General features: G+C 40.4%; 1 protein-coding gene across 1 annotated transcript in view; it reads right to left on the bottom strand.

The window, feature by feature from the left end:
• Nucleotides 1-10,201: 10,201 nt before the first annotated feature.
• cntn4 (contactin 4) overlaps nt 10,202-24,731 on the bottom strand; it is a 259,500-nt gene continuing 244,970 nt past the window's right edge. Inside the window, exons 18-23 of the mRNA XM_072684921.1 lie at nt 22,318-22,552; nt 17,965-18,080; nt 15,861-16,047; nt 15,631-15,743; nt 13,289-13,457; nt 10,202-11,346 (exon numbers count right to left, since the gene is read on the bottom strand). Coding sequence (XP_072541022.1) covers nt 11,255-11,346; nt 13,289-13,457; nt 15,631-15,743; nt 15,861-16,047; nt 17,965-18,080; nt 22,318-22,552 — 912 coding nt within the window. The 3' untranslated portion in view covers nt 10,202-11,254. The remainder of the gene's footprint in view (nt 11,347-13,288; nt 13,458-15,630; nt 15,744-15,860; nt 16,048-17,964; nt 18,081-22,317; nt 22,553-24,731) is intronic.

Genomic DNA, 24,731 nt, shown 5'->3' with positions numbered 1-24,731 from the left:
TTTGAACCCAGTTTTGTGAATCCAGCCCCTGGAGAAACATCTGTCCTGTGAAAGGCTGCAGATGATGTTGCTATGGAGACCAGACAAGCTGACCAGAACTTCAAGTGCATAAAGAGCTGGGTTACATTAATTAAGCGAGAGCTAAGTGTTTCTATTTTTAGAGGCTTCCTCTCCACTACTTTATGCAACATGGGATGTGTGTTACTCTGAAGTGACTGAAAACGGTGTCGTCTAAAATATCAGAAAGAATATGATGCACTAGAAAAGCACCTAGTGCTGTACCTACTGATGCAGTGGTGGTGGTGGTGGCTCAGCGGTTAGAGTACCGGGCTGTTGATCACAGGGTTGTGGGTTCGATACCTGGGTTCCGCAAGTTGCCACTGTTGGGCCTTAACTTGAGCAAGGCTCTCTGCTCCCTCTCTGCTCCCCGGGCGCTGGAGTAGGCTGCCCACCATTCTGTGTGTGTGTGTGTGTACTGTACAGTACTGTGACAAATACGTGCACCTTTACAGTACCCACTTTGGCTGGATTTCCCAAAGACATTTCATCTTTGGTAGTCTCTCAAGACAAGACTTTGGACAGTAAAGCCATTGGACACAGGTGGAATTTGACCTCTACCTTTAACCCATCTGTGCAGTGAACACACACACTCACACACACACATTAGTAATCAAACATAAACACTCTGCCCAGAGCAGGACGTCCTCATGCCCTCAGTGACCGTGCAAGAAGAAGACTACTGAGGAAGATCTGTGTGTGATAGAAGTCTTGGGGAGCTCAACAGCCCAACAGTGGCAGCTTAGTGAGTCCAGGTATCGAACCCACAACCCTGTCATCAACAGCCCGGTACTCTAACTGCTGAGCCACCACTGTCCTTTTCAACTAGTTAAGATGATCCTAACATTAAAATGCTTGTGCAAAACTGGCCAGACATCTGCCTATACTAATTATCATGTCTGCAGCCACTTAATAAATAAACCCTCCCTTTAAAGCGACTGACCTAATTTAACAGAGGTCCAGGGACTTGGCCTTCGTGCACGGTTACTGAGGACGGTGTGTGAAGATGTCCTGCTCTAGGCAGATTTACCTTACCATGTGGCATATTCCTTCATTCTCTCCAGACTCCCCTGACTTATCCTCTTCAGTAAGCTTCTCTCAGAGCTGAGTGAAGTGGTCTTTGTCTGCATGGCGTTTGTTTGTAGCCAGGAACGCTGACTGACCAGTGACTGGAGCTTCCAGACAGGTGTCTTTATTCTGCAGTCACTGGAGACACATTCACCGTACTCAGCTGATCTCTGAGAGACTTCTAGCACCAACTGCCTGCTGGAGCTCTGCTGGATTAGGACAGTAAAAAGTCTGGACGCTCGTCTTCCGTGGATCTTAAAGGATGGTGGGTCGAGCCGAGCCGTACTTGAAGCTGGAAGGGCTCTTGGTGCAGATCGGGCTGTTGACCATCGGCATCAAGTACGGATGGGCTGGCTGGTCCAGTCAGGAGTCAGGAAGTTGAATCTGATGACCTGGGCAGCAGCTACAGGAAGCCAGTGAAGACAGAACGCAGCAGCAGAGGAGGAGCTGAACATGGCTGAATTTAGAAACGTTGAGGACCAGTGTTGAATAACCAGTGTTTCTATGACGGCTCCCCCTCTTGGCCTCAGCAGGTGCTGCATCTTGGGCAGGCCATGTGCTCCTACGTTGCTCAGCTCTAGGCTCTAGGCCACCACCTGTGGACACCATAAGACAGTTGCAGCGCCTTTGGACTGCTTCTTGTGAAGTCTCTGACGCTGCTATCTTGAGTTCTGAGCAGTCGTTGTCCCTGTATATGACCTGGACACGTCTTTGCTGCTCCGAGACGAGTATTGGACAAGCCTAAATACTTAATCACCTGTCCAATACTCATGTTCAATACTTAATCACCTGAAGCTGCTGGTCCGGATCAGCTGCCCCACCATTGCCTGATTAGATAATTACATATGTGAGTAGGTTCTACACAGTTCTTGGTGAGTGTAGGACAATTTACTAATCCATACAAAGGGTGATGTGAAGAACCTTTTGACCAGGCAAATGAAGGCCATGAATATCTGAGGGAGCTCAGCATGTGCTCTAGTTCTTTTGAGCCAGTCAGATGTAACAATAGATTGGCCCAAAGCTTCAGTTTCTGGTGCTGCAGCTCTGTGCTCTACTGGGAACGAGAAAGGTGTCCTCCTGCCGCCGCAGTTGTGCATATTAGCATCATATCATAGATATAACCGCACTGAAAAAGTTAAAAAGCCCACTGGCCGAACGGTGAGGACATTAATCTTTGCAGCTCAGGATTGCAGGTCTGAGGCCCATCTGGACCAACAAGAAAAATAGCCCACTTATTTGATCAAAGTCATTGGTTTACATGAGGGGAGCCCTACCCTGGAGATGTACAACCCTGCAAAGTGGAGCTAATACACTTATCTAACACACCTGCTGCAGGTTGATGAGCTGGGAACTTTAGATTGAGGTTGGAGCAAAAGTCTGCACATCTACAGACGATTTCCAGCTCTAGAACCAGGCAGACCCGGGCTGAATAGCGAAGAGTGTTATTGTTAGTAAAGGATGGTTTTACTGATTCAGTATTTGAGTCCAACACTGGACCAGGGAATCTGCGGAGGGAGGGGTTTGATTTCTCGATTTCGACTTTGACTAAGTCAAACTATCCTTTACTGACCCTGGTTAAACTATAGCTCATGCAACAATAATCCCTTTCCTTATGCAGTCCAGGTCACACACCATCACATACATACGCATACACATATATGAAAAAAAGAAAGTATTTGGACACCTGCTCATTCTGTGATCCGTAGAAGCCCCCGATCGCATCAGAACAGATGCAGCTGAACATAAATCCAGTAAAAAGGAGAAACAAGAGCTTCTCATTCTGAAGAAAGAAAGTAGTGAGATCTTGTCGGTGAGCTAGTCTGAAGAACAGAGCTCGGTTCCTCCAGGGTTCTCCTGGACGCCCCCCAGTCCAGCCAGCACAGCGTGGAGGATGTGTTCACCTCCATCAGCAGCAGCAGCAGCAGCTCACCTGATTTACCATCATTAAGCCCTGATTTACCACCAAACCAGGTGTTGATCTGAGGAGAACTCTAAATAATACTAGACTCCATGAGAGAGGAGAACTTTGGAGATGTTCTAATGATGAACACAGTGATGGAGAACCACCACCACTTTCTGTAGGAGTGTTAATATTAGTGTTTATTCTAATATTATTATTTTGAAACCTTTAAAACCTTTTAAACCTTTTTTTGAACCTTTAAAAGTTTAAACAGGTGAGGTGAGAACTAGCTGTGTGCTGTCTGTGAGGTGATGGTCCATCCTTATGGTCAGTCAGTTTGTTTCTGAGTTGTCTTGTGCTGCTCTTATTCTTCTACAAAGTTTACTTTGAAAGATCCTTCAGTAAAAATGAGGAAGGAGACGAAGATGAGCATTGTACCACAGCTGTCAGTCATCATCATGGCAACAACAATAGCAACAACAATACCAACGACAGGATAAATTGACTAATTAAACAAGGCTTTGTCTTTATAATGACTTTCATTTTCCTCCTCTTGCCACGGCTCCCCCACCCCTTCAGACTGTATTGTCTTTTGGGCCAAGATGCACCCAATTAGCTTTTTTCCAATATGCTCATTTATCATAAGTTTAGAGAGTGGGATGTATTTTAGGCTACTCAACCCACTGCAGGTGAAGGCCGGCTCCACGGCTGTGGTGGAGTTGAGAAGTCTGTGATTTGTAATTAAAAAAAGAGCTGATCCTGCTTCTGTTGGAGTAACTGTCTCTACTGTCCAGAGAAGAAGACTTTCTAGAGTTTGGAGCAGCATTGCTGTGAGGATTTGATTGCATTCAGCCACAAGAGCGCTAGTGAGGTCTGGATGTTGGATGATTCAACACACTGGTTAATTGCCAGGTTTAGTAGGTCTGATAGAGCAGCCCCTGTTGCCCACCCCTACAAAGAACACCACTAACAGAACACTGTCTAGAACCTGCTGTCTGATCAACACTGCAGTACTGACTTCTTATAAACGGGTAGAGTAAAGGGGTTACCTACACTGTTGACCGCAACTGTGCCCTATTCACTATGTAGGGGGGGGTTAGGGTTTGTAGCCATGTAGTGCACTGTAACAATCCCACAATGCACTGCAATAAGTAGTGTACGAACGATTGCACTACTTCGATCCAAACCATTGCACTGTTTGGTTCGAAGATTCGTACACAGCTTCTCTGAGGAAGGCCGTTGTTCACATTACGCCATTCATGCGATGCACACCAGTAAGCTCACTCTCATAACCAGGTGTCCGGAATTGATCCCTACCTTCCAGAACTCTCTACTAGTGCTCTATATAGGGACCTGGATTTTCCCATGTAGGTGATAGGGAATAGGGCACACCTCTTGTCTTATTAGACACCATAAAGGGGACCCCGACTTGTATTAATGACCTAAAATAGTGTACCAACCATGTCCAACGCTGTGTCTCATCACCCTTAGGTTTGATGACCTCCTCCTGCACTGGATGATCTCCCCTATAGGTGTTTGACCAGCAGATGGCAGCATCAGCCTGGGGTCATACTGCATGAGTGTGGAAGTGATCTGTGACAAGTGATCTGTGATCTGTGGTAAGAAAACATCTGTAATCTCTTACAGCCAAAGCAATTAACATAGACTGTGACATCAGTTGTACATTTTAGCTTTAGCCTGCAGTTCTTTGCGTGGATACAGATCATCTGTGAAAGTGGTGAGTAACGCAATTTAACGTATTAACTTTGGTCGCAAATTCTGTGGTTTTGTGGAAGTTTTTTGGGCCATATTCATAAATTAGGTGGTAACAGTGCAGTGCTACACTATACGAAACATGTATGGCGTAAAGTCAGCGAGCTGGAGCTTAACATATTGCCAGCCACTCAAAGTGGACATGCTAATGCAGCTAATTACATTTACAATACATGTAAGGCAACTGCTGGACCTCACAATGTTCAGGAGTCATGTTGCAAATCTGACTCGGTCATGCAGATTTCTCCTTTTCAACATCCAGAGAATTCGACCCTTCCTCTCTAGAGAGTCGCCCAGGTGCTCGTTCAGTCTCTCGTCACTTCAAGACTTGACCACTGCAGCTCTCTTCTGACTGGTCTTCCTCTGCTCACCATCAGGCCCCTGCAATTAATCCAGAATGCAGCGACACGGGTCGGGTCATCTTCATTGTTCCTAAATTCAGCCATGTTCAGCTCCTCCACTGCTGCGTTCTCTTCACTGGCTTCCTGTAGCTGCTGCCCAGGCCATCAGATTCAGACCCTGACTCTGGTCTACAAATCCAAGACTGGACCAGCCAGTCCCTCCATACTTGATGGCGATGGTCAAAAGCCGATCTGCACCAAGAGCCCTTCCAGCTTCAAGTACGACTCGGCTCGACCCGCCATCCTTTAAGATCCACGGAAGACGAGCGTCCAGACTTTTTTCTGTCCTGCACCGAAGTGGTGGAACGAACTTCCCCAGAGGGGGATCAAAAAGAATCCTCTACGTCTAGACTCTACTAAATACAGAAGTCAGTCTGGAGATCACAATCCTCCACACTCTCTACACTCTGCACACTGAGTCCTCTCAGAAGAGGAGGGTCTTCAGTCTGCGTTTGAAGACAGCGAGTGTTGGACTCTGCTGTTTGGACACCCAGGGGAAGTTCGTTCTACCACTTTGGTGCAGGACAGTAAAAAGCCTGGACGCTCGTCTTCCGTGGATCTTAAAGGATGGCGGGTCGAGCCGAGCCGTACTTGAAGCTGGAAGGGCTCTTGGTACAAATTGGCTTTTAACCATCGCCATCAAGTACGGAGGGGCTGGCTGGTCCAGTCTTGGTTGGTATGCCAGAGTCAGGGTTCTGAATCTGATCTGAGCAGCTAGAGGAAGCCAGCAGAGGAGTTGAACATGGACTCTGTAGAGAGGAAGAAAGTTGAATTCTTCATGACCGAGTCAGATTAGTGAAAATGTGTTGAGAACGATAGCTGGTCATCCATGACTACACAAAGGCTACGTGCTCTACGTGCTCAACAACAAGCTAATGCTCATTAGCCATCAGTGCTCAGTGCCTGTATGAATGTCATATTGGACATATTGGACTACTGAAAGCCCCGAAACTTGAACCATTGGTTCTAAAACTAGGAGCAGAAGTTCTGTTTGGTAAAATAAACATTTACAGAACATCATTTTATTCCTTTTCTTATTGGAAACGCCACCATATCTGTCCTACATAAGCCTGTGATGTCATACTGTTGCACTACACTTAAATAAATTAGGAAAATCTAATGTCTAGTGGTCCAGTCGGTGTAGTTACTCAAAACCTTTTTGAAATCCATTACAAAAGGAACTAATTACTCATGGAAATACTGTAAAATGTAATCTTACTACTCATTACTGTACTTCTTAATTACTCTCTAAAATCCACACTTATCTGTACCGACAGGAAAGAACAAAATATATAGTCCTGCAGTTCTCTAAGAAAGGATTTATTTAGAAAGAAACAGCCAATCACAGTAAAGATCATTCAGCGTAGTAATGAGAGGCCCGCAATGCACTCTGGGTCACATTCAGATCTCAGAGTCGCTAGAAATTGCAAGGAGATTGTAGAGCCTCAAATTCACTCTGAAAGTCGGCCAAGACACTCCATAATGCTCTAAAAATGTAAATCACAGCTCTGAATGTAAGCATAAATGGCCAAACGATTGCACAAGTTCAAGATGCATATTACAATTTTTATATTTTTCTCGATTAACATTTACAGTTTCAAAAAAATGAAAAAATGGTGAGTAGAGTAAAAATTTGTCTTCCATCAGTCCATCAGTACCGAGGGCTGGAGGTGATTTAACTAAACACATAAAACTGAAAAAAGTATAATAAAATATACTTTTAATGAATAGAAATGTCATTTTCCTGTGAGAAGAAAGTTCACCACCCACATTTTTACTCCTTCAAATGTGTAGAATCAGACTCAGGAGCAGAAGATCAGCAGCAGATGATCAGAACATGGTTGGAGAGGATTATTCTGGAGGAGTCTGGAGTCTGATTTAAACCTCAGACGTTTAGTCTGGTCTGATCTTGATGGTTGAAGTGAGGGATGAAGAAGATCACCATCATGGCCAGATTCAGAGAGCTCTCTGAGGCCTTCAGAAAGAAGAATGTTTCTCTAATAACTGTAGTAGATTTGTAGATGCTTCAGTTACGTGTAAATATTTGCACGATGAGGCTCTGTCTCGGTTCTTAGCGACAGGGTGAAACCTCTTCAGGCTGCTGCGGGAGGCAGTGGGGTTCCTAACAGTTTTTACAGTACATGGTTCATGTATGGAAGTCTATATCGCCCATCTCGGGAAAAATACTCATTTATAAAACAAACAGTTAAGTAAGAATGTAATAAGTAGGGAGGGATGTCCCAATCTGTTACAGGTGCATATTACTGGATTGCCTATTTGGCTATTTTTAAGCCTGATTCAGCTCCGGTCCTCTGTGTTCTACTAATGTGTTCTACCAGAGTGTCCTCTGGCATCCTATAGACTCCATTAACAGACATCAGTCCAAGCCCAGAGCAGTACGGCGTGTTCTCGGGAGATAGAAAACTACTATTTTCTAATGACTTTTTAAATTAATTTGTCCCATTAGTTCTGCCAATTATCCAACACGTCTGTAGCTCCGCCTAGCACCAGCAATGCTCCCGACACTAGGAGGGTATGGACCCAACACGTGTCCTTCAATATATGTAAATGGGCGATGAGGGGCGAGATCTACTCACCCGGAGGGAGCACGGCCAGTTGTGCTCTCTCAGACTCTGGCTGCTGATGGCAAAGCGGCACGGCTCTGTGCAACTATTTAACAGTAGAACATGAAAACCTAAGAACCAAATATTTGTGGTTCTGCAGCTTGGACTGAGTTAGAGCTGCTCTTCCACTAGATGTTTTGTCAATTTTCAAACTAACATGACTACAGAATGTCTGATTATAGAACCTGCTTCTAAAAATAAAGGGATTTTACTGAACTTATTAATTAGCAGCTTATCTTATCTAAACTGTGAGGCTGGATAATTTATACACACACAAAGATCAGACAGGATCAGACAGTTCTCAGCAATAAGATACTGCTTGGATCAGACCGGAGGGCAAAAAAAGAGAGACTGTATTGGTGTTAGATGTCAGGAATATCCGAATTAGATACTAAACTCACTGTTCTTCACTCAATGGACAAGACAGAAAGAGCAACTGCCAAGTGGCAGCCTATTAGTGGGGGGATTGTGAATAATAAATGAAGTATTTCGCTTTGTTTATACAACATATTTTAATAGTATTGAGGCGTAGTCGTCTTAACAGTCAGGCTTCCCTTTAAATCCACATGAAGTTCCAACAAACGGTCAGGCAAACTGAAATCAATCATTTTTAAAAACTTTATTCTTTGACCCGGTATAAATGAAGAACATCAGAACAAAATAATTTATGATTTACGGTCAGAATTCTGATGATGATGAGTACTTTGTTGGAAAGCATTGCAAAGGGATTAGATAGACAGACAGACAGACAGACAGACAGACAGACAGATAGATAGATAGATAGATAGATAGAGTTGTGGTTGGACGTTTACACACTCTCATTATGGACCAGGATGTGATTACAAGATTGGGATTTCAATAATTTCTGTTATTTTTCTGGGGCAGACTGAGTTACATTCATTTTTAATAGAATAACAACAAGAATCTGGTGACAAGTTTTAATGTTAAGGGTTTTCTGAAATCAACACCGGGTCATAAATATACATACAGGATAAAAATATCCATACACCCACTCAGATTATTAATCTAGTGCTGCTGAAAGTCCCAAACTGTCCCAAAAGATGTCTGAAGGAGTAAAAGTGAGGCACTCTACATCAAGAAAACTGTACCATCTGTTAAGCATGGTGGAGGTAGCAACATGCTCTGAGGGGCTTTGAACTGGTACATTGCACAAAGTGCCGGGAATAATGAAAAAGGAAGACTACCGCGGAATTCATCAGCATGACCTTAAATCATCAGCTGGAAAGCTGCAACTTGGACACAACTGGGTGTTGCAACAGGACAATGACCCTAGTTACAAATCAAAGGTGGTTGTGGAATAGATCAATCAGGCTGATATTATTCAGCCTCCCCAAAGTCCTGACCTCAAATATGTGGATTTGCATGGATTAAAAGTCGGATCTGTGTCAGAAGACCAACAAATTTAATTGAACTCTACCATTTTGGCCAAGAAGAGTCAAATATCTAACCAGAATTCTGCTAGAAGCTTGCTGATGCTGGTGTGCTATATCTATATCTATATGTTTGACCCTGTATGTATAAATTTTGGCACTGTGTTGATTTTAGAAAAACAAAATGACTCGTGACCAATTTCCTGTTTGTTTCTATTAAGAAACAGTTCAAAGAATGGACCTTTATGGCCGTGATGAGTGTATGTAAACTTCTCACCACAGATAGACAACAATAGATAGAAAGAAAGGTGGACAGGTAGACAGGGGAGAGATAGAGAGAGAGACAGAGAGAGAGAGAGAGAGAGAGAGAGAGAGAGAGAGAGAGTGAGAGATGGCTATGGCAGACACATATACATAGACTTCTGGAAACGGACAACTGTATTTCTGCACTCTTGCATGGGTCACAAGCCATTCGATCAGTAGCAAATGAACAGAGATGGAGAAGAATACACCAACATGCAGAGCGACACTGAGCCACGATATTAAACAGTTCTTCTCTTTTTCATCAGGTAAAAACCAAGAACAGCTCTTAGGAAATGTTTTTTTTTCTTGTTGTTGTTGTTTTTGTTTGTTTTCCACTTAAATATAAATTATCTGAAATATACAAAAAAAAGCATGTTATACATTTTTTTCTTTATTGGAGTCTCAGAACGTCACCTTTTTGGAGTAGCCTACGTCTCACTAACCTCCACCTCACTAGATTACAAGCTATCTATTATAAGGTACCAGTCCCACATGGCATTGAAAGAAAAGAGAACAGAAAGGTCAGCAGCAGATTAATTATATCTTTTCTAAATGCAGTCCAGGGCCCTTCTGCACCAAACGCCACGCTGCCCTTAAGCCACGTGTAACCGCGTACCCCTGGCACGGGATGGAGAAACAGAAGCGATGGACGAGGAACGATGACCTAACCCCCACCCCCCCACTCAGAACCCCGAAGCAAGCCCCGGTGTCTGGCCGAGCCCACGCTGTCCCTCGCTGTGTTTTTTAGCATGTAGCCCACTCGGAGATATAATAGCGCTAATAAATAAGTGATAAGTTAAGGCTTTTTTTTCTGAGGACCTGAGGATTTTAAAAACACGTGACGAGGCACACACAAGGCGAAGATAAGCTCTGGACACGCTACAAACGGAACAGAGAAGCAGAGAATGAGATAACGAGAGCGAGAGAGAGAGAGAGAGAGTCCCATGGATGTCTTCCGTGTGAGTGACAGGCTAAAGTTTGCGGAGGAAGTTGCTGAAGATGCGCTGAGGAGTCGTCAGTGATAGTCAGCATTCTGGACTGTCGTGATTCCTTCTTCCATCCAGACAGAAATGAATTCAGTGCAATGGTTCACTCAGAGTGAACGTTTTCAAGTTCGGCGACTCCCGATGACGTCTTCGTCTTCGTCTTTGTCTTCGTCTTTGTCTTTGTTTTTATTTGTCTCGTTTCTTTTTTTTTGTGTTTTTTTTTAAAGCCACCGCTGAAGGCTAATGCATCTCGCTTTAAACGGTAAAGAATCGGAAAACCTGCGTTCCCCTACAGAACATTGTAAATGACATGCATCTACAACAATCCCTACACACCTCAGCTCAACCAGCACAACAAAGGCCATTTGACAGCTAGCATCAACCCCCCCACAAAAAAAACAAAAAACAAACTCATACCATAAACTGGATGGAAAGCTAGTTATGTCATACAAAATATGCATAAGACATACTCTAATATGTATTTTTCCGTGTATTATCTGCTTTGGTAACAATGAATTCAGAGTCCAGCGACTGGCGTCCAGTTCTGAACTGCCAGCTGAACCGCAAACCCCCTTGTATCATTCCGGTATGTCCTTTCATCAGGACCCGTCCTCCTGACCTTTTCCGTCTATAATATGAGCGGGTTTGATTAGGTGGTGGTTTCATTGATCCATCCGAGTCTCTTCTCTCAGAGTCTCCTCTTTGAATGAGAGCGTCTCGTCTAGAGCCGGGGCACCTGGACCGCGCTTTGTCATAAGGACGTCCGGGCTGTGAGGGACAGGGCTATTGTGCTGAGGGCGGACAGAGTGGACACGCTGGAGGCAGATCCGATTGCGTTGGGACCTGGGGACGAGCGGAGACACAAAGCAGCATGAAAATGTGCTTGAGGACAAACAGGGCTAAGGACATATGCACTGGAATTAAGAGAGGTGGAGAGGTAAGAGAGGAATGGGAAAACTGGAATTCTGAGATTTTACAGCCCTGGAAAAAATTAAGATTCACCAACAAAGCCGAGCTGCTTGAATTTCTAAAATCACCCAACAGCAATGTGAAAGACTGGTGGAGAGCATGAAAGCTGTGATTAAAAATCAGGGTTATCCGATCAAATACTGATTTTTAAAATGTTCCCCATGTTAAAATATTAAAATTCTTTATTATTGTTATTTTGACTTGTTATAATGTTTCTGGTTGCTAGATAGATTTATTAACTGTCAGGGCACTGACAGTGTTCACACATTAAAACAATAAAAATATTAAATTTAAATAATTAAACTATGCTAAATTAGAGTGCAAAATTAATTAAAATATAATAAAATGTAAAATGGCATCTGAGGTGTTGCACACGAGAATATTTAACATTTCTGAATAGCTAAAATGGCCCTAAAAACAAGTAATACAGAAAACTAAATATACAATATTAAATGCACAATGCTTATAGAAGCTAGGAAATATCTGGGGATATTAAACATGTACAGGTTTGCAGTGGCTCTATAAACAAATATTAACATTAGTGAAATGTTCTGTAAGTGTAACTATACATGATACATTATTCTGAAACAAAAAAACCCACTAATAAATAATAACACTAATAAACAAATGTTTATGTTATGGTAGAAATATTAGTAATTTATTGACTAAAACACTCTTTAATAAATAGTCAAGTCAGAGAAACTGGTCAGTAGGATTTTTCCACCATTACTCTGTATTTAGTCGTCTGGCAAAGACAAAGCTTGTCTCCTCTGTTCTGTGCTGGAGATAGCATGCTAATGCAGCCTCATTATGTAGGTCTGGGTATATCAGACAATCTGATATCAGGAAACAGGAAAAGCCCAATTAAAGGCCATATTAAAGAAATACAGCTAAAATGGGCTAATTCTGCTCTCCTCCTACTGAATCACGCAGTTGGTCTGTGATTGAGAAGTGCTGACAATGTCCTCGATATGCGTAAAATAGCAGATTGTGAAGAAAATGATCTGAATAATGAAGTGTTTGTCCATCTTATTGGTAACTAGATTTCTATTATATTAACCTTCAGTCAAGTTCCAGCATAAAACTAAAGAAAGCAAACGTCCAACATGTCTGTATTTAGCGAGAGGGGGGAAACTTTATGATGAACTAGTCCTTTTGCTAAACTTGCATGTTTAGATGCATCATTGTATATATTATATTTGTATATATTTACATATGATTTTATCTGATCATTTAAATATGATTTTATATTATATTATGATGATGATTATTATTTTATTGTATTCGAATTATTTATTGATTAAAAAAGTAATACATTTGAGATGTTAAGGTTATGACAATGGCACCATGCAAGCGAGCGTCTTCTAAAACTGTTTAAGTTAAGAAAAAAAAAATTATGCTCACACAACACAAAAAGGAAAAAAAATAAATAATATAATATATATATATATATAATATGAAATGTTCTGTAAGTGTAAGTGAAAAACAAAAAAAGCTTTTAACACTGCTTATGTTTGGAAGAAATATTAGTAATTTACTGACTAAAACACATTTTAATAAATAGTAAAATGTATATAACAAATAACTATATAACTATATAACTAAAATTTATATAACAAATAAAATCTATTTATATAATGATTTATATAATAAAAGGTTATTACAGTTGTATTATAGTTGTATTATACTTATATAAGAACCGTCTGAAGTGGACATACTGTGTTTGCCTGTAGCTAAATCTGAATGCATCACATGAAGGTAAGATTTACTGATGTTCTCTGAAGAGCTCCCTCCACAGTTTCCTTTAACAGAATACCTGATATTCTGGGGATGGTGATTTGTCTGCTGCTGCTGCCCTCTCCTCCCTCTCCAAAGGGCTTAATCTGTATGATGTACTCCTCGTCTTGAGGCAGAGACAGCTCCACTGAGGTGGTGTTGGTCTCCATGACTCTTGGCTGACTGTGCTGATTCTGCTTGTACAAAACCTGTAGAGAGATTGAACAGGTCAGGGGTCAGTTCTCGAAGGTAGAGTAGAAGTACACTCAAAAAAGTGAACTCAGCCAATTTACCTGATTCAGGTGTGTCATTTATATTAACAGAGGCAGGAGAATGTAGTGGTAGTGTTACAGTTTAACCCCTTAAACCATAGGTGACTCAAGCCCTAACCGGACAGGGTTCGTTTTCCTTAATCTCACATGGGTCCCATTTAGGCCCCATGTGTAGTGTACAACCCAGATGAGGCAAATGTTTAACCCCTCCTGGTCCTATCACTGACCCTGGTGGGCATCCATATGTGGGGCTAATGTGGAACCAGAGTACAAACAAAGCTACCCATACAGGCCCCACACACACACATTTTAGCGGGGTTAGAAGATATACATAATACAAATGATTTTTGGAGTTGACTGATGGCAGTGAGTAAATCGAGTAGCCATTCCCATCTCAGTTATTTATGAGATTTCTTATCCAGTGTGAATTACCATAAAATACAAGTAAAATTACATTACTCCACTTCCTCCTGCACTTACTACTGGAACCCACAGTCACACAACACCCACAAAGACGTTACCCCAACCAAACTACATCTGTCTTCACACCCATGCAGTGCCTTCTGTAAATAATGTAAACTTTCAGATTATACCAAACCTGTACATTTAACTGCTTTAACCAGTGAAATATTGTAAATAGAGTGTGTGTATAGTCCAGTCCAGTGTATAGTGTGTGTATATGTATAGTACAGTGTGTATAGTGTATGTATATGTGTAGTATAGGGTGTATAGTGTGTGTATATGTATGGTATAGTGTGTATATGTATGGTATAGTGTGTATTATGTGTGTATATGTATAGTATAGTGTGTGTATATGTATATGTATAGTGTAATGTTTATATGTATAGTAATTATGTGTGTGTATATGTTTAGTATAGTATGTATAGTGTGTGTATATGTGTAGTATAATGTGTAAAGTGTGTGTATATGTAGAGTGTGTATAGTGTGTGTATATGTGTAGTATAGTATAGTATGTATAGTGTGTGTATATGTGTAGTATAGTGTGTAAAGTGTGTGTATATGTATAGTATAGTGTGTATAGTGTTTGTATATGTATGGTATAGTGTGTATAGTGTGTGTATATGTATAGTATAGTGTATGTATATGTATAGTGTAATGTTTATATGTATAGTAATTATGTGTGTGTATATGTATAGTATAGTGTGTATAGTGTGTGTGTATATGTATAGTATAGTGTGTATATGTATAGTATGTAAGTTAATGTGTAAATATTCAGTATTTCTATTTTGTAAATATATGTGTTCTTTTGTTTTTTGTACAACTGTAAGAGACCTTTACACCTGTGTAATGTGACGTGACAATAAAAGTGATTTGATTTGAAGTTCTGTATGAATAGGGCAGTTATTAATCCTGATACATAAACTATTGTTTATGTAAGAGTACTTAGGCAGAGTGTAGAGTATGTGGAGAATTGTGTCTTCATACGGACGTCTGTATTTAGTAGTATCTAAAAGCTTAGAGGAATCTGTTGGATCCTAGTCTCTACAAACTAGCTAAGGGTATTTTTCAGAAAGAATGCTTAAAATATAATAGTTTAATAGTTTAATCGCGTTACAGAGAGAGGAGAGTCTTTTTAGAGCAGTGTGTCTGGATGGGGAATTATTTACATCCTTACAGATAATATTATACAATTTATTAGTATATTGATATACGTTCTTAACACCATTATTTACTAACACATATTAGCAAGTACTCCAAAATAAAGTAAATATATTACAGTACTAAAGACAATATTTTATTTAGTCATATTTAAAATATGCACTCATTTGAATCTAATTTGAATTTCAATGTATGCTAAAGTCTTAAACAAAGGGAACTTCACCCACCTCTGTAACATGATTAAACTGAGAGTCTACCTGATGTCACAAATGTGAATGCAATTATTCAGTTATTCAGAGTGTTCCAGTCCAGTTCTTTATCAAACTGAAGTTATTCATTTAATAAATCCACAAGCAACCTCCTGCAACAACTTCTTTACTTCAGTCTATAGTTTATAGACTTGGTTCCCATGCAGATGGCACTGAAAGACACTCATGCTCATGCTGGTCCTTTCCATTACTGACTGGAAAGGAACCAACATCCTGCTTACCTTATATCCCGTAACCTCTGACTCATTCTCCAGAGCCTTCACTTGCTCCCAATTCAGGATGATCTTGGAGTTGGATGTGTTCCACATGACCTTAACAGGGGGCTGGCTGGGAGCTAGGAGGAAGAGATGCTTTCAGAACTTTGAGACCAGCAGTAAAACACTGTACCACTCCTCTATTCCACCAGTAATTCTGTTTACAGCACTTCTAGCTCATTTTAAAAACTGCTTACGAGGCTTCTTGGTGGTCACGTTGATGGCAGCGCTCGGTGGCCCGGTTCCAGCTGTGTTGTAGGCCCTCACTGTTATATAGTACGTGCTGCTCCCTTTTAACCCCTGAATAATAGCCGCTGTCCGATTTCCCACCGTCCTTAGCATGCTGGCTGTGTCTTCTTTCTCCTTCTTCTCCCAGTATCTCAGCTAGAAAGGGAGATAAAGCCGGAAATAAATCCTCCAGGACCCTCTCAGCACTGATTTATATGTAAGAAATTGCCATTATTTGACTAAAAACTCAGATTTTATTCTGACACATGTGCTCCTTGGCATATCTGTGCTCCTGCCTATCAGCTCGCCTCTGCTGAAGGAGTTTCGCAGGAGGTCTGGTTACTTAGCCACTGAAGCGAAGCAGTGTTTAAATGACACTGTCACGGGCGAATCATAAAGCGCAGCATTTCACAGCTGTCGAGTTGACTGATAAAACCCATTTCTCCCCCGCCAGTCTCTCTCAGGACTGCCCGGGCTACGGCAAGGCGGCCGACGGCACACATATAATTTGTCCTTCTGCTCGTTCTGGAACTGTTTGCAGAGGACAGAGAGCCAAGGGTGCTCCATCCACTTTACTGTCTTAGCTCTCTTAGCTTTAATAGTGATTCCCCTCACTCCTTGAATTCCAGAGTCCTGTCAAATTAAAAAGGCAGTATGGCATTATTTTGGTTATATATTTTTAAAAAGGCAGTATGGCATTATTTTGGTTATATATTTTTAAAAAGGCAGTCTGGCATTATTTTGGTTGTATATTTTTAAAAAGGCAGTATGGCATTATTTTGGTTATATATTTTTAAAAAGGCAGTCTGGCATTATTTTGGTTGTATATTTTTAAAAAGGCAGTATGGCATTATTTTGGTTATATATTTTTAAAAAGGCAGTATGGCATTATTTTGGTTGTATATTTTTAAAAAGGCAGTATGGCATTATTTTGGTTATATATTTTTAAAAAGGCAGTATGTTATATATTTTTAAAAAGGCAGTATGGCATTATTTTGGTTATATATTTTTAAAAAGGCAGTCTGGCATTATTTTGGTTATATATTTTTAAAAAGGCAGTATGGCATTATTTTGGTTGTATATTTTTAAAAAGGCAGTCTGGCATTATTTTGGTTGTATATATTTTTTAAAAAGGCAGTCTGGCATTATTTTGGTTGTACATTTTTTTATTTTTGAGAAAAGATTTGAAATATTACGTTTTTGGAGCGATACAGCTGACCAGAGCGACTCGGCCTGCTGTATCGCTCCAAAAACTCAATATTTCAAATCTTTTCTCAAAAATAAAAAAATATATATACAACCCAAATAATGCCATACAAAAGCCTGGAGTTCAGCAGCAGCTGTATTTAGAGCTAATGGAGGAGAAGGAAAGCGAAAGAGACAAGCCCATCAGCAGCAGAGAGGAGCCTAGATGAGTCCACTTGCAGCATGATATTAGCTGGAGTATCTGCTGCCCAAAATGCATGAACAACTTGACAGTCATCAATACAAGAGCACAGCAAAGATTTAAAGCCTTATTAGTTACTCAGTGTAGCACAAAATCCCGCACTCAAGTCACAAACACAAACATGGATTTTTCTGATGTGTGGGTAATAGGGGGGAAAATGAAAACGAATCATTCTCGCATTTTCCTTTGGAAAAAAGAAAAGAAAAAGAAAAAGCACAGTGCATTCAGTCCAGTGTTTGTGTAGAGTTAAAAAGCAACCATAACAGCTCCAAAAAGTCATTTAGTCCTAACAGAATACTTAACACTGAAATGACAGTGTCTCTAATAGTAAATGAAAGCCGGCCCTTGTTGAATAATGCAGTGTTTCCCAATCAGTGGCCCTCCCGACGCCCTCCCGACGCACCTGAATCGACTCATCGGCTACTTCACCAGCTCTTCACGAGGTTAGAATGGGTGTGTAAGAGCACGGGAAGCGCTAAAACGTTCAGTGTGTGGCTACTTCAAGGCCCGGAGTGGGAAATACCGCCACACTGGATATGAGACAAAGTGCCCGGCACAGGCTTTCAATTATTGAAAGCTATGTTAGCGTTTTTGAGTGAAGTGCCTCTTTACAGTTTTCCCATTACCTCATAGCCGAGAACACGCCTCCGGCTCGTGCTCCACGGAAGGGCCTTCCACGTCACCTCCACTTCTGAAGCTGAGATGCTCTGAGCTCTGACCCTTGTAGGTGCTCTGCCAGGCTCTGAGATCAGAGGACAGGACTCAGTCAGTCTTCTCAGTTTAGATATGGGATGATGAAGGTAAGATTGTGAAAAATGTGAGGTAAAATAAGGTAAAAGAGTGAAGAATAAGAGGTAGAATAAGGTAAGATTGTGATAAATGTGAGGTAAAATAAGGTAAAAGAGAGGAATAAGAGGTAGAATAAGGTAAGATTGTGATAAATGTGAGGTAAAATAAGGTAAAAGAGTGAGGAATGTGAGGTAATATTAGGTGAAATAATGACAATTGTGAGGTAAAATATGATAGGATAGTGATAAATATGAGGTATAATATAGTAAAATAGTGATAGTTGTTAGGTAAGTGTAGAATGTGAGGTAAAATTAGGTAAAACAGTGACAAATGTGAGGTAAAATATGGTAAAAGAGTGAAGAATGTGAGGTAAAATTAGGTGAAATAATGACAACTGTGAGGTAAAACAAAGCAAGACTGAAAAGAATGTGAGGTTAAATAAGGTAAAACAGGGATAAATGTGAGGTCAAATAAGGTAAAACATGGATAAATGTGAGGTAAAATAAGGTAAAACGGATAAATGTGAGGTAAAATAAGGTAAAACAGGGATCTATCTATCTATCTATCTATCTATCTAAAATATGGTAAAAGAGTGAAGAATGTGAGGTAAAATAAAGTAAGATTGAGATAAATGTGAGGTAAAATATGGTAAAAGAGTGAAGAATGTGAGGTAATAGGTGAAATAATGACAACTGTGAGGTAAAACAAAGCAAAATTGAAAAGAATGTGAGGTAAAATAAGGTAAGATGGTGATGAATGTGAGCTAACGATTAAATAGTGAGTAATATGAGGTGAAATATGGTAAAATAGTGCAGAATGAGAGGTGAAATAAGGTAAGATGGTGATGAATGTGAGGTAAAATAGGGTGAAATAATGAAAATTGTGAGGTAAAACAAAGCTAAATAGTGATACATGGGAGGTAAAATAAGGTAAGATTGTAATGAATGTGGTAACAGGTAACAGGGTAAAATAGTGAGGAATATGAGGTAACGTAAGTTAACATTGTGATGGATGTGAGAAATAGAAGATAAAATAGTGTACAATTGTGAAAAATGTGAGGTAAAATAAGGTAAAATAATAAAATGTGAGGTAAAACAAGTAGAATTGTGACAAATATAAGGTAAAATAGTTATGATGGAGAAGAAATACATTTCTGGTGACAATTTTATCTCAGATATTTTAAGTTTTAAGCCAAAATCTTTTCAGTGTTTCCAACCAGTGGAGGTTCCATTCACCACCACTTTGAATGTCACGCTTGTGGATGAGGGGCTACAACTAAGGAGTAGATTTCCAAACTGTCAAAACTGTCATGAAACAATGCCTCAGGTGCATCAGGCAGTGTATTCATAAACATCTGGTGTAATACCATTCTGAGAGGGAGCTTTTGGAGCTATTAAACTATTCAAACACCTTTTTTATTCACCACCACTGAGGATTTCACTCTTATGGATAAAGGGGCTACAAAGAAGTAGATATCTACATCCTCTACAGAAACACTTCTGCACATTTAAAGACACAATTACTGCTTATTTACTGGAAAATGCTTTAATTTTATTTCCAATATGTTCAATTTAGTAAATAATTAGAAATAAAGTGTGCAGAGGAGTGTCATATTGACATTTCCTGTAGAGGATTCGTTCATTTACTTACACTCAACTACAACAACCCATTTAGGCAGGCGTGCCCAAACTTTGGCACACAAATATAACTATGAAGATTTATAATAGAAAGACCCAGACACTAACCAGCCCTGGTTTGAACAAAGAAGCAATAATGTCCATCATAACTTTTATATGCTCGCAATTTCTCTCTATTATTCTGGCTTAAAGCCTTCAGGTTTAATGAGCCATGGTGAAAGTTTGTAGGCACTTTATTTATGTGGTGGTAAACGGTATGACTGGCTGCTTTTGTGCTTTGATAAAGTCATGTTCCAGACTATACACACAGCTGATGGTCTTAGAGGAGTTGGATTTTTTTTCTATGTCTGGAATTTATTCTGAGGTCAAAACACACACAACATTTCAAACCTTGTCTAAAACGTTTTTGAGATAATGTGAATCTGGCAGTTGATAATTGGACAAATAGAAATGCTCTAAAATGACTTTACATTGACTTCCATTGTTCCATTGACTTCCAAAGCAGTTATTTCCTTTTTTTCTGTAAACTTGTTACTTTGGATGATACATGTTTTTTTTTTTCAGCAAGACTTCCTCATAGTTCTTTTAAAAATATATATTTTTTGAGTGTCCCTTAGTTTGGACGGGTGGATAGATAGAGAAATATATAGATACTTTATTGATCCTGAAGAAAAATTAGCAGAAAAATAAATGAATAAATGTAAAATAAAATAAGGTGAAATAATGAAGAATGTGAGGTAAAACAAGGTGAAATAATGAACATTGTGAGGTAAAACAAGGCAAAATTGTGATAAATGTGAGCTAACAAGGTGAAAGAGTGAGGAATATGAGGTAACGCAAGTTAACGATGTGATGGACGTGAGGTAAAAAAGGGTCAAACAGTGAAGAATGTAAGGAAAAATAATGTACAATTGTAAGAAATATGAGGTAAAATAAGGTAAAACAATAGAATGTGAGGTAAAACAATGTAGAATTCTTACAAATGTAAGGTAAAATAAGGTAAAATAGATGATGGTGAAGAAATACATTTCTAGTGACAATTTTGTCTCAAATGACTAGATATTTTAGGTGTTTAGATTCTTCACAACTACTATTTTTACAAATGGTTCTATAGCATTAAGATGATTTGCACTATTGTTATAAGTCAGTGCACCCTTTTTGAGTCGTGGTATGCCTATTGATTAAAGTGAAATTTTGATTGGTTGAATCTGAATGTGTTTTTTGGTTATTTATTAATAACTACATTTTGGGTGGTGTTACTATGAGGGTTTATAATAGGAAGACGCAGACACTAACCAGCCCTGGTTTGAACAAAGAAGCAATAATGTCCATCATAACTTTTATATGCTCGCAATTTCTCTCTATTATTCTGGCTTAAAGCCTTCAGGTTTAATGAGCCATGGTGAAAGTTTGTAGGCACTTTATTTATGTGGTGGTAAACGGTATGACTGGCTGCTTTTGTGCTTTGGTAAAGTCATGTTCCAGACTATACACACAGCTGATGGTCTTAGAGGAGACCATCTATGTCTAGAATTTATTCTGAGGTCAAAACACACAACATTTCAAACATTTTGGGTGGTGTTACACCCTGTGTCTGTATCCTCTGCTAGCCTCTAGTGGGATAGGTATGACTTGCAGGTGGGAGGTGCAATAATTAGGGGATGCACCTGGGGTAAACAAGGACAGGCTGGTTTAAAAGGGAATTGAGATGAGTAGTGGGTGCTTGATCACTTCCAGGAGAGATGGTAGATCTTGGCTCCCAGGGTATTGCTTGTAATATTGACTATCTGACCACCTTTATAATAATTATAATCTCTGTATGAGAGGCTGTGTTTCTCTCTATGGTCTCTATTGTAGAACCTGAAGACCCTAGATGACCTTGGATCAGGAGTGTTGACCCCTCGAACTAGACATCTGACTCTTTTGACGGTTGTCAATAAAGCTTATTTGAATCTAAGTCTATTCATATCTGTTTTTTTTCTTTTATATTTTGCAGTCTTCTATGGGTGGTTGTAACAGTGGGCCAGTCACAAAAGTGGCTGGGTGGTTCAAGGATCGCTAGAATCAATTGTGGAGGTAGTATGGCAGTGACTGATATTTAGTGCACTTAAAAACAGCATATTTTTATAAATATATTCCTATGTATTAGCTTGTTTGATCAAAATTGTAAGATGTGAAACAATTTTCTGTGTAAAAAACAGCTACAGTGCCGCCTCTTAAACCATTACTAAAAAAACTAGCCCATTGGTGGTCCTCAAATCAATCCTCAGGGAGCCACAAGCTGGATTGGGCAAAAAATCTGAGCCACTTAAAGCTACGGGACTTCATAGCTTTATAGGGCTGGAGTTCAGAAGCCTTTGATACGCAGGGCTGAGAGACATGACTGAGTTAAAGGGAGGTGACGGGGTGGTGGTGAGCTGTGAAACCTTGGAAGTAATAGGAGGAGCTTCAGGCATGTTCCCCCTCCAAAGATCTCATTTATTTCATAACTCCAATGGAAATATCGGTCACATACATTCCCAATGTACATTAAAAAGATCTGTGTAGACTAACCCTCTTCAGCAGAGTAGATGGTTATTACTGGCCCAAAAGGTCCTTCACCCTTGTTGTTGTAGACGCCAACCTTGACCTGGAACTTGGAGAAAGGCTGGATGCTTTCATTCTTGAAGACGTATTTGGAAGCATCAGGAGAAGGCACAGCCGCCTGCATCCAGCCTGTAGCGCCATATGGTCGAAACGCCACCACGTATCCAAAGCCTGGGCCATTCTGGAGCTCCTCAGGAACAGGCTGCAACACACACACACACACACACACGCATACACAATAATACATCGCCTTCAGCATAATAGCCCTTTTAAAGTTAAAAGCTATCACACTCCCAGCACTTTACAGGGTGTAGGTTTTCCTTCAGCCAGCACGGTAAGCCCCTAAAGACCCACTGTTTAGACACTTGCACACACATCTACGAAACTGGAGCTCGGCAGCTGACGCGTTCCTGACACCTGTCAGCTCCTGATGCCTCACAGCGCGTACGTGGACTGCTGATCTCAGCTGAGAAGATATCTGTTCTGCTCTTACGTATCCCGAGACAAGCGCAGAGCTTGACTTTTTGTAGCTGGATCATCTACAACCAGGATGCTTTCTGATGCCCATCAAAATGCAGACGGAAACGCTCCCCAGCCGCATCTGATGCGCCTGTCATGGAGGTGGGATCCGTCTTCACCTGACAACATAGTATTTGATCATTCATCCCTCCCGAGATGAATACATGCAGACAAAGAGGGGGTTTTATTTCCCACAACTCTGGGAATTGAGAAGTCAGCTCAATTAGAGTAATGGTAATCCTTGTTTACTTGAGATGGACCTCCGGAGCTCCAAACTTTCTTTGTAGAACCTTTTAAAGACTGTACTTTATAGCACCAAGAAGGATTCCAATAGTGGTATCACTTATTAGTTATTCATATTTTCTCTTGAAGTCTAGTTAAGCCCAAATAAATTGGTTGAAATACAAATGGTTGATTTATTAATAACAAGCACCGTTGGGTGCACGGAACACAAAAAATGTGGGTGGGTTGGTCATGGCTCACTTCAACCAATCACAGATAAATCCTAGTCAAAGCAAATGTAAGTGCCTATGTATAAAAAGCCTATGTCCCGCAAGTTATTACAAACTTCTATTAGCAGAGAACAGCCCCACCAGTTTGTACAGAAGTCCTTGTAGTTACTGAATAATTCACCTTAGTGTGTAACAAGCATTGGAGTATTAGGGGAATAACTCTTTACACTCTAGGCTTATTATGCAGTTAATAATCATCATGCAACTATTGTCAATTATTCTGTAACCATTTAGTTTACCATATCTCATGGTGTCCCACAGGGTTCTATTCTGGGGCCTATGAAACTGATATTAATTATGAAAGTAGTGTAATTATAAGGGTGACAAAGCTTAAATTAAACCTTTAAACAGTTTTGAACTATTTTTCCTGCTCAATCAAACCGATTTCATTTGTATTTATTTATTCGTCAAATGTCCCTTTTTTCTCATAACCCCTAAACACTTCAAGGCTCATTACACACTAAGGTGTATTCTGTACAAACTGGTGGGGCTTTTCTCTACAAGTTTGTAATAACACTTATGGCCCACCGGTGGTCCATGGGCTTTTTAAGGGGTTAATTTGGTACTGCAAAGTAACCGACCCATTCCTAGTTCCCCTAGCACTAGCACTGCTCCCGACACTTGGAGCGTAAGGACTTAACACATGTCTCGTCTGACACATTTGAAGCCAGCCATCGCATCTTTTCCAACTGCCATTGACAAGCTTGAGGAAAGCACCAGGTCCCTAGCTCCACCGGCTAGCACCAGCTAACGGTCGCCTGTAGCAGCCAACATTGCTTTGAGAGTGATGAGGGAAGAGAGAGAAAGCCCTCTACCCAACCGGAGAGAGCACAGCCAATTATGCTCTCTTGGACTCTGGTCGCTGATGGCGAAGCACACCTATTTTTACTCGCCTATTAATTGCCAGGTTTAGCAGGTCTGAGTAGGGACATCATCAGACTGTGCTGGACTGTGCCCCCTGTTACCCACTCCTGGTCTTAGAAGTTATAATGTATTCCTTTGCATTAGTTTGTTTGCTCAAAATGGTGAGTTGTGTGAATATTTGTCTTTAAGGTCATTTTCTTTTCATGTAACCAGCTGTATAAAAAGCATTGAATTATCTGAATTTCCCCCCGGTCACGTTGCTAGCCATCGGCAGCCGAGGCCCGGGAGAGCACAATTGGCCTTGCTCTCTCCAAGATTGGTAGATGAGCATGCATCAGAGGGGGCGTGTGCTATTTTGCCTTCACTGGTGAGGGGGTCATCGCAATGGAGTAGGTGGGATTACATGGGTTGGGTAATTGGCAGTCCAAATTGGGAAAATCGAATTAAATTGATAAAAAAAAAAAATGTGAATGAACCCTTTTCTCT

This window comes from Salminus brasiliensis, chromosome 7 (genome assembly GCF_030463535.1).
Source record: "Salminus brasiliensis chromosome 7, fSalBra1.hap2, whole genome shotgun sequence".
Classification (NCBI taxonomy): Eukaryota; Metazoa; Chordata; class Actinopteri; order Characiformes; family Bryconidae; genus Salminus; species Salminus brasiliensis.
The sequence above is the reverse complement of the archived record's forward strand: the minus strand, read 5'-3'. Positions and strand labels throughout refer to the sequence as shown.